This window comes from Biomphalaria glabrata, chromosome 8, assembly GCF_947242115.1.
Source record: "Biomphalaria glabrata chromosome 8, xgBioGlab47.1, whole genome shotgun sequence".
Lineage (NCBI taxonomy): Eukaryota > Metazoa > Mollusca > Gastropoda > Planorbidae > Biomphalaria > Biomphalaria glabrata.
The window spans coordinates 10536418-10550751 of NC_074718.1; the positions used below are offsets into that span (position 1 = coordinate 10536418).

The 14334-nt window shown below is 38.4% G+C and overlaps 1 protein-coding gene across 3 annotated transcripts; it reads left to right on the forward strand.

The window, feature by feature from the left end:
- Window positions 1–3711: 3711 nt before the first annotated feature.
- On the forward strand, window positions 3712–12911 carry LOC106057731 (ankyrin repeat domain-containing protein 12-like). 3 transcript variants are annotated; one of them, XM_056039007.1, is made up of 5 exons: window positions 3712–3960; window positions 6016–6116; window positions 6266–7464; window positions 7967–8177; window positions 10237–12911. In XM_056039007.1, exons 3-5 carry the CDS (start codon window positions 6315–6317, stop codon window positions 11438–11440), a joined length of 2565 nt encoding a protein of 854 aa, XP_055894982.1. In that variant the 5' UTR covers window positions 3712–3960; window positions 6016–6116; window positions 6266–6314; the 3' UTR covers window positions 11441–12911. The 3 variants fall into 3 exon arrangements, with proteins under 3 accessions (XP_055894982.1, XP_055894981.1, XP_055894980.1); XM_056039006.1 differs by lacking the exon at window positions 6016–6116 and having other exon boundaries at window positions 6192–7464; XM_056039005.1 differs by lacking the exon at window positions 6016–6116.
- Window positions 12912–14334: the final 1423 nt, after the last annotated feature.

Here is a 14334-nt window from a genome sequence, read left to right on the forward strand (position 1 = left end):
ATAAAGTCTATCTATACTTTAAAGCAGAAAGTAGTATGTGTCTGTGTGTGTGTGATGTTTTGTTGTCTGTGATTTTGGTGTGTGTGTGTTTTGTATGTGTGTTGTTGTGTGTGTGTAATTGTGTTGTTGTGTTGTGTTGTGTTTTGTGAGTGTGTGTTGTTGTTGTGTGTTTTGTTGTGTTGTGTGTGTTTGTGTTGTATGTGTGTTGTGTGTGTGTTGTTGTTGTGTTATGTTGTGTGTGTTTGTGTTGTGTGTGTTTTTGTTGTAGTGTGTGTGTTTGTGTTTTTTGTGTGAGTGTTGTGAGTGTGTATTGTGTGTGTATGTTTTGTGTGTTGTGTTTGTTTGGTGTGTTGTGTTGTGTGTGTTTGTGTTGTATTTGTGTTGTTTTTTGGTGTGTGTTTGGTTTGTGTGTGTGTTGTGTGTGTATTGTTGTGTTAAGTGTGTGTGTGCTTTTTTGTGTTGTGGGTTGTTTTGTGATGTTTGTGTGTTGTTTTGTGTGTGTTGTGTGTGTTTGTTGTAGTGTGTGTGTTGTGTGTGTGTTTGTTGTAGTGTGTGTGTTTGTGTTATGTTGTGTTGTGTGTGCAGTAAGCGTTGATGTGTGTGTATATAAATTTTTTTATTTGTATCGTGCGTTGCATGTCTGTATTCCGAAGGTCTGTTGGTCTTGTGTGCTATTTGTGTCTCCCTCATTATACACTGTTCTTAACGTATTTATTTTTCAGTTTGTATGTCTCGTCTGTCGGTTTATCCCACCCACCTAAAGGGAAAGGTCAAACTGTTATTTTTTTTAATTTTAAGGCGAACCTCCAAGAAGTCCATTTTTACTTCCTTTTGACCAATTTACTTTTATAACCTACACTAAACTAAAATAATTAGTGATGGTTAAAGGAATACATCTTTAGTAGTTTAATCATGGTATAATGTATTGCCTTCTCGTAATAATAAGTCTATCTATACTATAAAGCAGAAAGTAGTATGTGTCTGTGTGTGATGTTTTGTTGTCTGTGGTGTTGTGTGTGTTGTGGGTTGTGTGTGTTGTTGTTGTGTGTGTGTAGTTGTGTTGTTGTGTTGTGTTGTGTTGTGTGAGTGTGTGTTGTTGTTGTGTTGTTGCTGTGGTGTGTTGTGTGTGTTGTTGTGTGTAATGTGTGTTGTTTGTGTTCTGTTTGTGTTGTGTATGTATGTTGTGTGTGCTGTTGTTGTTTGTTGTGTTGTGTGTGTGTGTTGTTGTGTTGTGTGTGTGTTTGTTATTGTGTGTGTGTTGTGAGTGTGTGTTATGTGTGTATGTTTGTGTGTTGTGTTTGTGTGTTGTGTTTGTTAGGTGTGTTGTGTTCTGTGTGTTTGTGTTGTGTTGTGTGTGTGTTTTGTGTTTTAGTGTGTATGTGTGTTGTTGTTGTGTTGTGGGTTGTGTTGTGGTGTTTGTGTGTTGTTTTGTTTTGTGTTGTGTGTGTATGTGTTGTGTGTGTGTGTGTGTTTGTGTTATGTTGTGTTGTGTGTGCAGTAAGCGTTGTTGTGTGTGTATATCAATTTTTTTATTTGTATCGTGCGTTGCATGTCTGTATTCCGAAGGTCTGTTGGTCTTGTGTGCTATTTGTGTCTCCCTCATTATACACTGTTCTTAACGTATTTATTTTTCAGTTTGTATGCCTCGTCTGTCGGTTTATCCCACCCACCTAAAGAGAAAGGTCAAACTGTTATTTTTTTAAATTTTAAGGCGAACCTCCAAGAAGTCCATTTTTACTTCCTTTTGACCAATTTACTTTTATAACCTACACTAAACTAAAATAATAAGTGATATTTAAGGAATAACACTTTAGTGTCTAATCATTGTCTAGTGTATTGCCTTCTCGTAAGGCGACTTCAAATGAAATGAAAAGCAGTACTTTTAATATAATGGTTGTCTTAAAAAGGGAATTTCCAATAACAAAGTAATTAATTAATGTTTACAAAGAGATTGTTTATCTCTGGTAATCTAAAAAGGGAATTTCCAATGACAAATGAATTAATTTATCTTTGGTTATCGACGACAGGGAGAGAGAAAAAAAAGAGCCGATTACATATGTGGCCTACCTGACCAGGAGGAACGCCAAAGGTTTTGGGAGTGTGGGATAGTCCTAAAATAATCTTTGTGTTAACTCTTTCTCTCCTAACTGACGATACCAACGTTGATTCCACCAGAATGTGGTAAATAATTACGGAAAGAGTTAAGGAAGTTTATAGAGTGTGCGGTTTTTGTGATGTAACCATAAAAGTTGGGCGGATTTCTTGGGGTGTACGCATAACAGATTCTGATGAAACCACGAGGAGGTCTGTCGTAATTCAAGTGAATCAAATACAGGTGGGGAATTGGAAGAGGAGAAACAGGAGACATCAGACAGAAACATTGAATTTTTGAGTGAGCTCCATCTTGTTTAAAGAAACATTTCACTACTACTTTTAAGTTGAACCTTGCAATATTTGTAAACAAAAGTCTTTTTTGTTTGTTTGTAAAAAGGTTAATTACTAGCCGCCACCGTAAGGAGAAAAGACGCTAAGTTTTGTGTTGTCTGTCCGTCTGTCCCGTTAAGATGTCAAAAACTAGAATAGGTATATTGCTCTATAAGATGTATAAATAGTTTTAGAAAATGTATTGATGATATTTGACTTTTGTATTTTTATACCTAAACATAAAAAATGAATTTTTAAAGTTGTCAATACATATTGTTACGATCTCTCCTACTATCTAGGCTCCCTTCAGACTGCACCACACGACACAACGAACTCAAAGAACCTCACAACTCAGGGCTCCAAAGTATCAGTCAGTTTAATTGCAAATACATTACAAATACTGTACAGTTGGCAACAACATCACACTAACTGTCCAAAACCAAGCCTTGCTTCGCCTGACTTCACACACTGTCTGTCTCTAACTTCGCCTCGCCTGGTCACATTGCGAGGTAACGTGAAGTGATTCTGACACACTCGCTCTTATATAGTGTCTCTACTGGCCTCGAACCTTCTTGACCACTCCAGTTGATCACTTTCGCCGTGACTTGCGTGCGTAATATTTACGACACTGGTCCTTGCCCAACTGGCGTGTACTGTCACTGGTCACGGTTGACCGCTCGTCCTGCGCTGGACTGTGGCGATTTGGGTAGGCTAAAAACACACACAGCACTACCCCCATCTGTGTCACCACCAGGTTTACAACAATATTATTGAAAGTTTTTCTTATCGTAATATTTCGATTTGAATTCGCCGTTGACGATCTCGATACTTATTCACTCCCTAATGCAGTGTCTCCCAAACTGTGTTTTGCGGAACCCTAGTGTTCCGCGAACTACTGGAATAATTAACTAGTAGGCCACTACGGGAATTTATCTCTCTAAAAAACGGAAATTTACCAAACTAAAGGAAGGGATGAATTTTTATTTTAAGGACATTTTGTTTTTTGTTGAGGCTTTGAATTGACAATTTACAAAACAATGTCAATATAGCCAGTCCGCTTAACTATTTCATAATATTACTACTTTTGTGTTTGAATATCAAATTGTGACAGACAACACAAAACTATAACGGGTTTATTTTTAGCACCCAGGATTGCAGTAGGGAAGAAAGTGTTCACTGAAGCAAAACTCCGCCTCCAGCATGCTCCGCCCACACGTATCTTAAACCTGTACCTAGTCACAATGGCTGGGTACGTCTTTTTTAGGCTCATTATCTGCATGACCTTTCACATTTGGCAAAGCAATAGCGCAGTCATGCGATTACAATACACAATAGACTTCCAAGAGACATTCAACGACTTCCATGTTCAATGCAAGCAATCTTTTAACGCCACCTGAACATATTGCTAATCGCTTCCTAGTTGACAAAATCTAGTTTACTTGGAAAATTATTTATATTCTTTTAATGATAATCAGTATTTGGTTTTTATATAAACTATTTATTGAAGAAGCCAATACAAAGGATCGCAATAAAAAGGTATTTAAAGATAATTAGTTAAGCATTTTAAAACTACGATTACTGAATTTCTTTCCCTTTTTTCATATTTTAAATTGAGACAATTTTAAATCAAAGTCGTATCATTTCTAACATGATCATTAACATTGAGCTCGTCTAAGACCATAAATAAAATCAATGAACTTAGAGACACTTCAAGACAGTAGACTAAAGTGTAAAGTACAAACAATGTATAAACCACTGAACAATAAATAAATAATTAATTAAATATATTTCTTTCCATTGTTATTTTCAAGAATCAAGCTATGAAGGCAGCGCAAGAGGAATGAGTTTAGTTTTCTCTCTTGCTTTGAGTAGATTGTCCACGACTCACTGCCGTACAATAGAGTACTAAGGACGCATGCCTTGATGACCTCCATTTTGGTCGTTGTAGAGAGCTTCGTGGTTTTTTCAAACTCTTGGTCGGAGTCTAGTGAAGGTCGATGCGGCCTTCTTATGCGTTTTTTTTTTTAATCGCCTCTTCTAGAGACAGGTAGTCTTGAATTGTAGATCCAAGATAGCAGAATTCATTAACTGTATCCAGCTTGTTGTCGTCAATGAGGATGGAGGGTGGTGCTGTAGCAGGTGGTCCCATAACATTAGTTTTCTTTGTGCTAATGGTTAGGCCATACTCTTTACAAGCCTGAGAGAAGCAGGACATTAGTGACTGAAGTTTCTCTTGTGAATGCCCCACTACCGCTGCGTCGTCCGAAGTGCATCTCTTACGAGGGTGGTTCTGATTTTAGTTTTGGCCCTCAGTCTGTTAATATTAAAATTGCGATATCAGAATAGAAATAAAAAGTATTTATACAATTTATTGTAGTTCATCTTATCTTATTTCTGCCGGAAGTTCTTTCTGTGGTATAGAACACGTACACGCTTCCTCCAAGCGTCTCGGTTCTGGACGAGTTTCTACAGCTGTCTCCACGTTAGCTTGGTATCTGCTTCCAAATCTAGGGGCTAGATTTTTTAATTCGTCCCCTTTTCCTCTTCACTTTGTGGTTCCGGATGGGGCTGGACTTGTGATGCTGGATGGGGCTGGAGTTGTGATGCTGGATGGGGTTGGACTTGTGGTGTTGGATGGGGTTGGACTTGTGGTGTTGGATGGGGCTGGACTTGTGGTGCTGGATGGGGCTGGACTTGTGGTGCTGGATGGGGCTGGACTTGAGGTGCTGGATGGGGCTGGACTTGTGGTGTTGGATGGGGCTGGACTTGTGGTGCTGGATGGGGCTGGACTTGTGGTGCTGGATGGGGCTGGACTTGAGGTGCTGGATGGGGTTGGACTTGTGGTGTTGGATGGGGCTGGACTTGTGATGCTGGATGGGGTTGGACTTGTGGTGCTGGATGGGGCTGGACTTGAGGTGCTGGATTGGGCTGGACTTGTGATGCTGGATGGGGCTGGACTTGTGGTGTTGGATGGGGCTGGACTTGTGGTGCTGGATGGGGCTGGACTTGAGGTGCTGGATGGGGCTGGACTTGTGATGCTGGATGGGGCTGGACTTGTGATGCTGGATGGGGCTGGACTTGTGGTGCTGGATGGGGCTGGACTTAAGGTGCTGGATGGGGCTGGACTTGAGGTGCTGGATGGGGCTGGACTTGTGGTGCTGGATGGGGCTGGACTTAAGGTGCTGGATGGGGCTGGACTTGAGGTGCTGGATGGGGCTGGACTTGAGGTGCTGGATGGGGCTGGACTTGAGGTGCTGGATGGGGCTGGACTTGTGATGCTGGATGGGGCTGGACTTGTGATGCTGGATGGGGCTGGACTTGTGATGCTGGATGGGGCTGGACTTGTGATGCTGGATGGGGCTGGACTTGTGATGCTGGATGGGGCTGGACTTGTGATGCTGGATGGGGCTGGACTTGTGATGCTGGATGCTCCCTTGCAATTTGTGTGGCTGCGGCTTATTATTGCTAGTGTCTCTATAGGATATCTTCAATATCTACTAAATGCAAGAAAATGTAGAACTTTTTTTTACTTAAAGTAAAATCAATTAACTAATACTAATTACAACATATCCAATTTCTAACTCATATTAGATCAAAGGTAACCCAGCACATGTCACACAAAAGAGCAAGAATAAAAAGCCAAGTTATAAATTGAACACCAACACCCATAGAAGCTTTGTCGAGATATTTTTGTATGCATATTTAAATTTTTTTTTTAATCACACTATGTACATAATTAAATTTAATCAAGTATTCTCTTTGTGTAGATCAGAGTGGCTTATTTTAGTGATGGAGCAGACTACATCTAGAATTCAAACAATAACAATTTTCTTACCAACAGGTCGACTACCACTTTAAGACCAACCACAGTTTTTATTTTATAATATAAAATGAGTGACATCCTTTCTAATGCAATCAGAGCTGGTGAATTTGAAAAGATTAGACGTTTGCTGGATTCACAAGACAAAACTATTCTCCAGTATGTGCAAGAGAAGCCGGTGTTACCCTTGGCTGTAGTGTATAAACAGTTGAACATCGTAAAACTCTTGCTTGAGAGAAACGCAAATGTTAATGCTGTGGGTAATGATGGCGATACTGCCATTCACGCTGCCGTCAAGAAGGAAAACCTGGAGGTTCTCAAGTTACTGACTGAAAGACACTGTGACTTAAACGTGTTAAATGCGCACAGACTCACAGCTCTCATGATAGCCGTTGAGAAAGGCTATCTAGATATCGCAGGGTTCCTATGTCTGAAGGGAGCAGATGTCAACGCTGCTGGCCACAAAGGAAACACGGCTCTTCACCTGGCCGCTAAGAAAGGTAAAATTGAGATGGTCCGTCTTCTCTTACGGTACCGAGGCAACATCGACTCTCAGAATTCAGAAGGCGTCACCGCTGTTTTCATTGCTGTGAATAGCAAATCTGAGGACATGCTAAAACTGTTATGTCTCATGGGTGCTGATTTAAGCATCAAACAAAACGATGGTGCAACCGTCATCATTCAGGCGGCCAAATCAGGAAATGGCAAAGGCGTGGCGTGTCTACTGGAGCATTACAATGATAAGAAGCTTCTTCATGACATTAACGCTTTCGACAGACAAGGGCAAACCGCGTTGATGTACGCTACGAATAATAGGAATATTGAAATTGTAAAGTTTTTAATTAACCACGGAGCCAATGTAAACCTCCAAAATCCAAACAATGGTCAAACCTGTCTACATTTGGGAGTTTTAAATGATGACAGCGACGTGGTGGAAGTACTTATTGCAGCAGGAGCGTGCCTTAATGTGGTTAATCGAAATTTGGAAACTCCGATTAGCCGAGCAAACAACTTTATCAAGAGGGTTCTATTGAAAGCAGGAGCTTATGAATGTGGACAGAGTCAAATAGGAATGCCCGTGTTTCATAGAGAAGGCTCAATACATAGTGACCTTTCCAATCCAATCCGCAATGAAAGTTCATGTCACTCAATCGAAATCGATACAGACACTAACGATGAGACTCACTTAAAGCAACAGTTTACATATTCTATTGAAGAAGGTAACTTCCATTTTTTAATTCATAAATATATTTAGTATAGATGGTTAAATTGAGTCTGTTTTTTTAAAATCTGTTTTGTTGACAGAGGTCTTAAAATAATTATATACAATAATTTTAAAATAAATGTGTAGTTTTAACATTGTGTGAGCATGCTGTATTTTTTAAATGTGTTCCACTGGTGACACTTCAGGATTTGTGGGTATTAATCATTATATTTGTATGCCCACACACACAAAAAAACAGAATATTTAGCTAATTTTATAACTAACAATACTGTTAATCTAAATCTAGAATCTAGACCTAGATTATAATATACAAGGCAGCCATCCGTAGTGACGGGTAAATACTACTTGTTCTCTCCCCCCCCCCCTTATGATCTTTCCTTTACTTCTTCTTCTCGTCCAAACTCTTGAGCCATGAAGAGAATTATATATGTAGAAGATTATTTAAATAGACATAGATCTGAACATCTATCGTGTTCTTTATATTTGAAAACATCTAGCCGATGCCCCATATGATTTGAAAGAAACAGAAGTGCCATATGATTCACAAGGTAAAGAACATCAGTCAAAAAATTCTGAAAAGATTAAATTGTTAATTGACAAGCACAGGTTCAGCAAAAAGTTCAAAAAGGCCTTGAATGATTTCACTAATAAATTTGTGGAATCTTATTCCAGCACTAGCAGGACTGGCAGTGTCTGCACTACAGGAAGGTAGGTCACTGTTTACACACTTATGACAAAAGTCTGTTAATTTCTAATATAAGTCAAGTTTGTTTATGTACACCTATTAGTGGCGTCACTAGGGGGTGTGAGGGGTGAGGTCAGCACCGGGTGACACCCTTTTAGGAGTGACGCCCAAATTGGAAAAAATATATCTTGGCAAAAACAGACACTTCGGAAAAGGTAATAATAATGAAATCTTTACATATATTCCCAAATATGCTTAGACACATCAAAATGGTAGTTCAAGTTTAAATGACGCAACACAACGTTATACCATTTCTGTATTTAAAGTTTTTTGTCCTCATTCAGTCGTAGAACGACTATGGATCATCTGTTCAGGTGATGTTTAGTCTGATTCTAATTTTAATAAAATATCATTGTAAAATTTGAAATACTCGTGTATTGGTTTAAAGAAAAGAAGTGACAAAAGTGTTTATTGAAGCATGTTAGAAGAAGGTTGATAGTGGTGAGGTGACACCCTGACCTAACCGCACCAGGTGACATCGACAAGAGTGACGCCACTGACACCTATTACTGGTTAAATTTTCGTCGTTTCCACCTCATGATTTAGGTTAGCCTTGATATTATTGATATGTCAGCCAATGACTTTATATTCTATAGTCTTCCAAAAGTCATTATACCAAAAAATAGCAAAGAAAGCTATTAAATGTAGTTGTATTAACAAGTTTGGATCAGTCATGTAATGAAATATGTCATAGATCTAGACTACAATAATACATCTGTGCGATTAGAACTAATCGGTTTTTGTTCAGAGCTATTTCAATCTTTATCTTTGAGCTTTCCCAATACTCTATCACAAGTCTGAGCCCGTTCGGAAAAGGATGTGGGGAGAAAGAACAGGGTATGTGGGAGATCAATTTTTTAAATATATATGGTTCCTACTGTCTCGGAAGACAATTGATGCGCCCAGATGAGTCACTGGCTTTGGTTACGTCTTAGGATTATACAGAATTTGGAGTGACTGATCAATGTCAAACGCCTTGTTCAAGTCAATAAAAGCTATAAAGAGTGACTGCCTTTGTTATCTACTTTTCTCCTGTAGCTGCCGCAGGGAGAAGATCATATTTGTTGTAGATCTACCTGCCCTAAAGCCACATTGCGATTCTGGGTAAACTCGTTCTGACAAGATCTGCTGCCGCTGGCATAAGCCTTCCCAACTATGCTAAGAAGTGAAATGCCTCTAAAACTGTTACAATCAAAGCGGTCGCCCTTATTTTTGTAAATTGTTACTATGCACCCAACATATACTTAGCAATTGATGAAGTGGCTTGATTAGGGCATACTTTTACATATATGAGACGTATCAAGCCAACACGGTAACCACTCTGCCAGTGAGGAGATGTGAACGTAAGAGATTGTTTAGTTATCTTCTGTTTCTATTATCTTCTCCTATTTCATGTTTGAGGTCACTAAAACTCAGACGTCCTATAAAAGAGATTAATTCAGCTTACCACCAATTCAGTCAAATACAATTTCTTTCCCTTTATAGAGATACAAAATAAATAATTAATTACCACTAGTTAATTAACTTATGGATTATTTCTTTAAATTAATTGTTGGACTGAAGGTGCACAAAAAAAGTGTACAAAATTTAAGCTTGAACCGAGACTGGATGTGTAGCGTGTAATACCTTCTTAACAGACAGAGTGGGTATATATAAAATTTGCAAAAGGGTATAGAAGACAGTGTAATATCAAGGCGCAATGCAGGACCCATAAGACTAAAGCACAAGGATATTTTACCATGACAAACAGAGAGAGTCAGTAGATATAAGCTTTGTAATAATGCCTTGTTAGTAAGCGTAATTTACCTCAGGTCACTTTAATACGGTCATCGCAGTGATCAAAATACTTATCTTCCCTGGTTATATAACGTGACAAATTGTCACTTTATTAGTTTACACAATGTATATGCATATTATAATTCTTACTTATTCTATTTATTGTTCTTTTGTATACAAACTTTTTGTTAAATGTTTAAAAATTATTTGTAAATCAAGGAATTTTTGTTTATTTTGTTTCTATAGCACTGTAACTTTGTCCGAACACACGAAACTAACAATACATACTGCTGCAAATGTTTTTATAGGAGATAATATCAAGTTACAATGTTCGCCAAGACCTTCCAGCGTATCTGGTGGTTCCACTAAAACATTAACGCATTATGACCAAATTCTAAAAGAGGCAGATGACGAGTTGGAATTCATTGAAAAGTCTAAACGTAATGTTCCTGAAACCATAGAAAAGTCAATAGACGATACCTCTGAAGCCATTGCAACGTCAAGTGACAGTAACCTTGAACTCACTACAACATCAAGTAACAGTAACCTTGAACGATCGGAAACGGCAGGAAACAGTAACCTTGAACCCACGGAAACGGCAAGTAACAGTAACCTTGAACCCACGGAAATGGCAAGTAACAGTAACCTTGAACCCACGGAAACGGCAAGTAACACTAACCTTGAACCCATGACAACAGCAAGTAAAAGTAACCTTGAACCCATGACAACGTCAAATAACAGTAACCTTAAACCCACGTCAACGGCAAGTAACGGTAACCTTGAACCCATGGCAACGGTAAGTAACAGTAACCTTGAACCGATGGCAAAGTCAAAAAACAATATCCCTGAACCCAAGGCATCAACAGTAAAAAATATCCCCGAACCCATGGCAACGTCAAGAAACAATATCAGTGAATATTTCCTTGAGGATATTGAGGTGGACATAGGAGGTAGCGTCAGTGGAAGTAACGTCGATGGCGGTAGTGCCAGTAGAGGTGCGGTCAGTGGAGGTAGTGTCAGTGGAAGTAACGTCGATGGTGGTAGTGCCAGTAGAGGTGCGGTCAGTGGAGATAGTGTCAGTGGAAGTAACGTCTATGGTGGTAGTGCCAGTAGAGGTGCGGTCAGTGGAGGTAGTGTCAGTAGAAATAGTGATGCAAGTATTGGGAGTAACGCCGGCACTAAGCCAAAGAAAGCGTTTGGATCAACCTGGTCGCCTCTAGATCTACGAGCTACGGACAGTGCCAGTGAAAGAAGTGGAAGTCTGCCTGGTAGAAGCTCTACTAAGAAAAACAGAAATAAATTGCCAAGGGAATTAGAGAAAACTGCTGATGCGAGTGAATCTGCAAGCTTAACAACCGTTGAAAGAAAAGAGAGTCGCTCTGAAGAAGCCTCAACTCCACACAATGAGAAGGACGATACAACGAATACTGACATAAACGTATCAATGTAGTATGTGCTCTGACGACGTGGTGTGTGTGTGTGGCTGAGATATATTCTAGCTAGTATGTTTCCTGGGAAGAGAGATGACTCTGTGGTAAAGCGCTTGGCTTCCGAACAAAGACGTCTTGGGTTCCAATCCCGGAGATGATTGGGGTTCGGAAATTGTATGTCTCTAACTCTAGTGGGTACCTGACATTAGTTATGGAAAAGTATAGACCTTTTGTATTTGTGCCGGCCACGTAATACCCTCATTTAACCGTGGGCCACGGAAACCAATGACCTTTGCGTCATCTGATCTATAGATCGCTTGTTCTGAAAAGGGTACTTGACTTTTTGCCTAAAGACTACAAGGAAACCAACTCCCATATTCTCCTTCTTCCCATGTGCTATTATAGCATAGAAAATGCGATTTATACACAAAATAATTATTTAAAAAAAAGCACAAAAAAATAATAATAAAAGGATATGTATCTAGTAATTAAAGCTTGGCTTATATAGTCTAAAGCATACTGAAACATCTTTGATCATTTTATTACCTATTCACGAGACAACATTTTAAAGAGAAAATCAGAGATTTCTTAAGATATTCCTATGTCCCCTAAATCTGTATTAGATATTTTACGTATATAAGAATAAATGTATTGAGCTGTCTCTCTGTTTGATAAATGATATCCTCATTAACAATTGACTTTAAAGATGATGTATTACTAATCTGCTTCCTAGATTGCTAGAACACACTAGACATGCATTCGATGTTACTATTTCATTAGCAATGTTTGCCATTTGTTTGTAAGTCTTATTTTACTTTTTGTAATTTGTAAAATTTGTCTCCATTTAGGGTAAAAGATTAATGATGTAATTATTAAAATGTAAACTTTTTTTCTCTGATAAATTTATTTTTGTGCCATTATTTAAACTAGTTATTTGTAGCTCATTTAACTCGTGCTTATGGCAAAGAACTAACAATGATGGATAATTTACTCTGTTCATATTCGTAAATACTATTCGCGAAAATCTGGCTCAAGTAATCGCACATATGACTTTTCAGTTGTTTATACTCTTCCGCATTTTAATTTACTGTAAGGTAACTAATGCTGAATTAGTTCAATATCATTTAATGTCTTCCTTATAAAAACAAGCAGAAAATATATTTTAAAAATCTTTTCTAAAAAGAAAAACTAAGCTTATCTAAAGGGGCCCATAATAATGTAAAAGTTACCTCCCTTATTCGATATCAAACAAAATAATTAATTACGGATAAATGATTGACTAATTGAGCATTTTTGTTTATTGATTCATGTTTTGTTATGTACAATAAATGTTTAAAATATCAACTTGATCGGTGAATTCGTGAAGGAGGAATAAAGTTAACAATTTATTTAAGGGGACTAAACGTAACAAATTTAGCCACATCTGTGAATACTGAAGTATTGTTTTCCATTGTTGCTATTAAATAAAACAACGAATTACCAGTAATTAATTGTCTAATTGTTTACTCTTTTTTTTATACTGATTCATGTCTTGTCCATGTCAACGAAATAACGTGTGATCACTTTTACGACACAGACAGACAGGCAGACAGAGTGATTTGATAGAAGCTTTGTAATTTAAAATGATTGTTTAAAATATTATGGACGATTAATTGACAGTGGTAATTCATTTTACTAGTTCTTATTAAGTAGTACTTGTACACAGAAATATTTGAATAGCACTGATGAAACAAAATTTGAATTGTTTAAAAGACTTGTAGCTATCAAAGTTAATACTGATTTCAGACCATAATAAAAACACTCACATGGGTGAAAATGTTATGGACAGTGATATGGAAACTTAAAAACGGGCGTCAGTATTGAAGGTGAAATTTGACTAGTGTCAATAGTTTTACATACCTCAGAGCTATTGTCTCAGATGAGGGAACTAAACCTGAACTAATGTCTCGAATAGTACAGTCCACAGCAGCCCTTTCAAAACTTAAAATAATGTGCAAAGACAAGGGCTTAGCCGTCGGCACCAAAATCAGACTGATGCGCTCCCTGGTCATGGCCACATTTTGATATTCTTGTGAGTCTTGGACGCTGACTGCAGAGCTAGATAGGATAATCCTAGCAATGGAATTGCGATGCTACAGAGGATCACATTCAAAGACCGCATCACAAACCAAGATATCAGAGACCGGGCTACTGCAGTGATTGGACCCCATGTTGGTCTGCTAACTATCGTAAAAAAACTCAAGCTAAAAATCTATGGCCATATTACAATGTCTTAGGGGCTCGCAAAGATCTTCCTTCAGGGAGCAGTACCAGGAAAAAGAAGAAGAGGTAGACAGAGAAAGCGATGTGAGAACAACATATAAGAATGAACGGAACTGCCATTGAAAGAGGTTCTATCTAAGGCAAAAGACAGGGAGGAATGGAGAAAGACGGTCGACGAATCTTTCATGGTGCCCCAACGGTCTAACAGACTAAGGTATAGATAAAGGTAATCAAGAGTGTAATGAAATTATATTAAAAAACAAAGGGCAATGAATTAGTATTAGAAGATGGTATAGTCGAACTTGTTACAAGATAATATCGAATTGTTCAATTATTGTTTTTGATGATGTCAGAAAAATGTAATTTGTCTAGTAGAGTCTTCAGTAGGATATCTAGTATGTCTAGTAGTATCATAAGTTGTAGATCTAGTGTGTCCAGGATTTCAACAGAATATCTAATGTATCTACAAAGAGCAGGATGCCAGGACATCCGCTCTGTTATCAGCAGCAGACGTCTTGGCTGGCTTGGCCACGTTCGTAGAATGCCAGTAGGTCGACTGCCACAGGACATCCTGTATGGCGATCTAATAGAAGACAGGAGAGCCGCTGGTCGCCCACTTTTACGTTATACGGATGTATGCAAACGCGACATG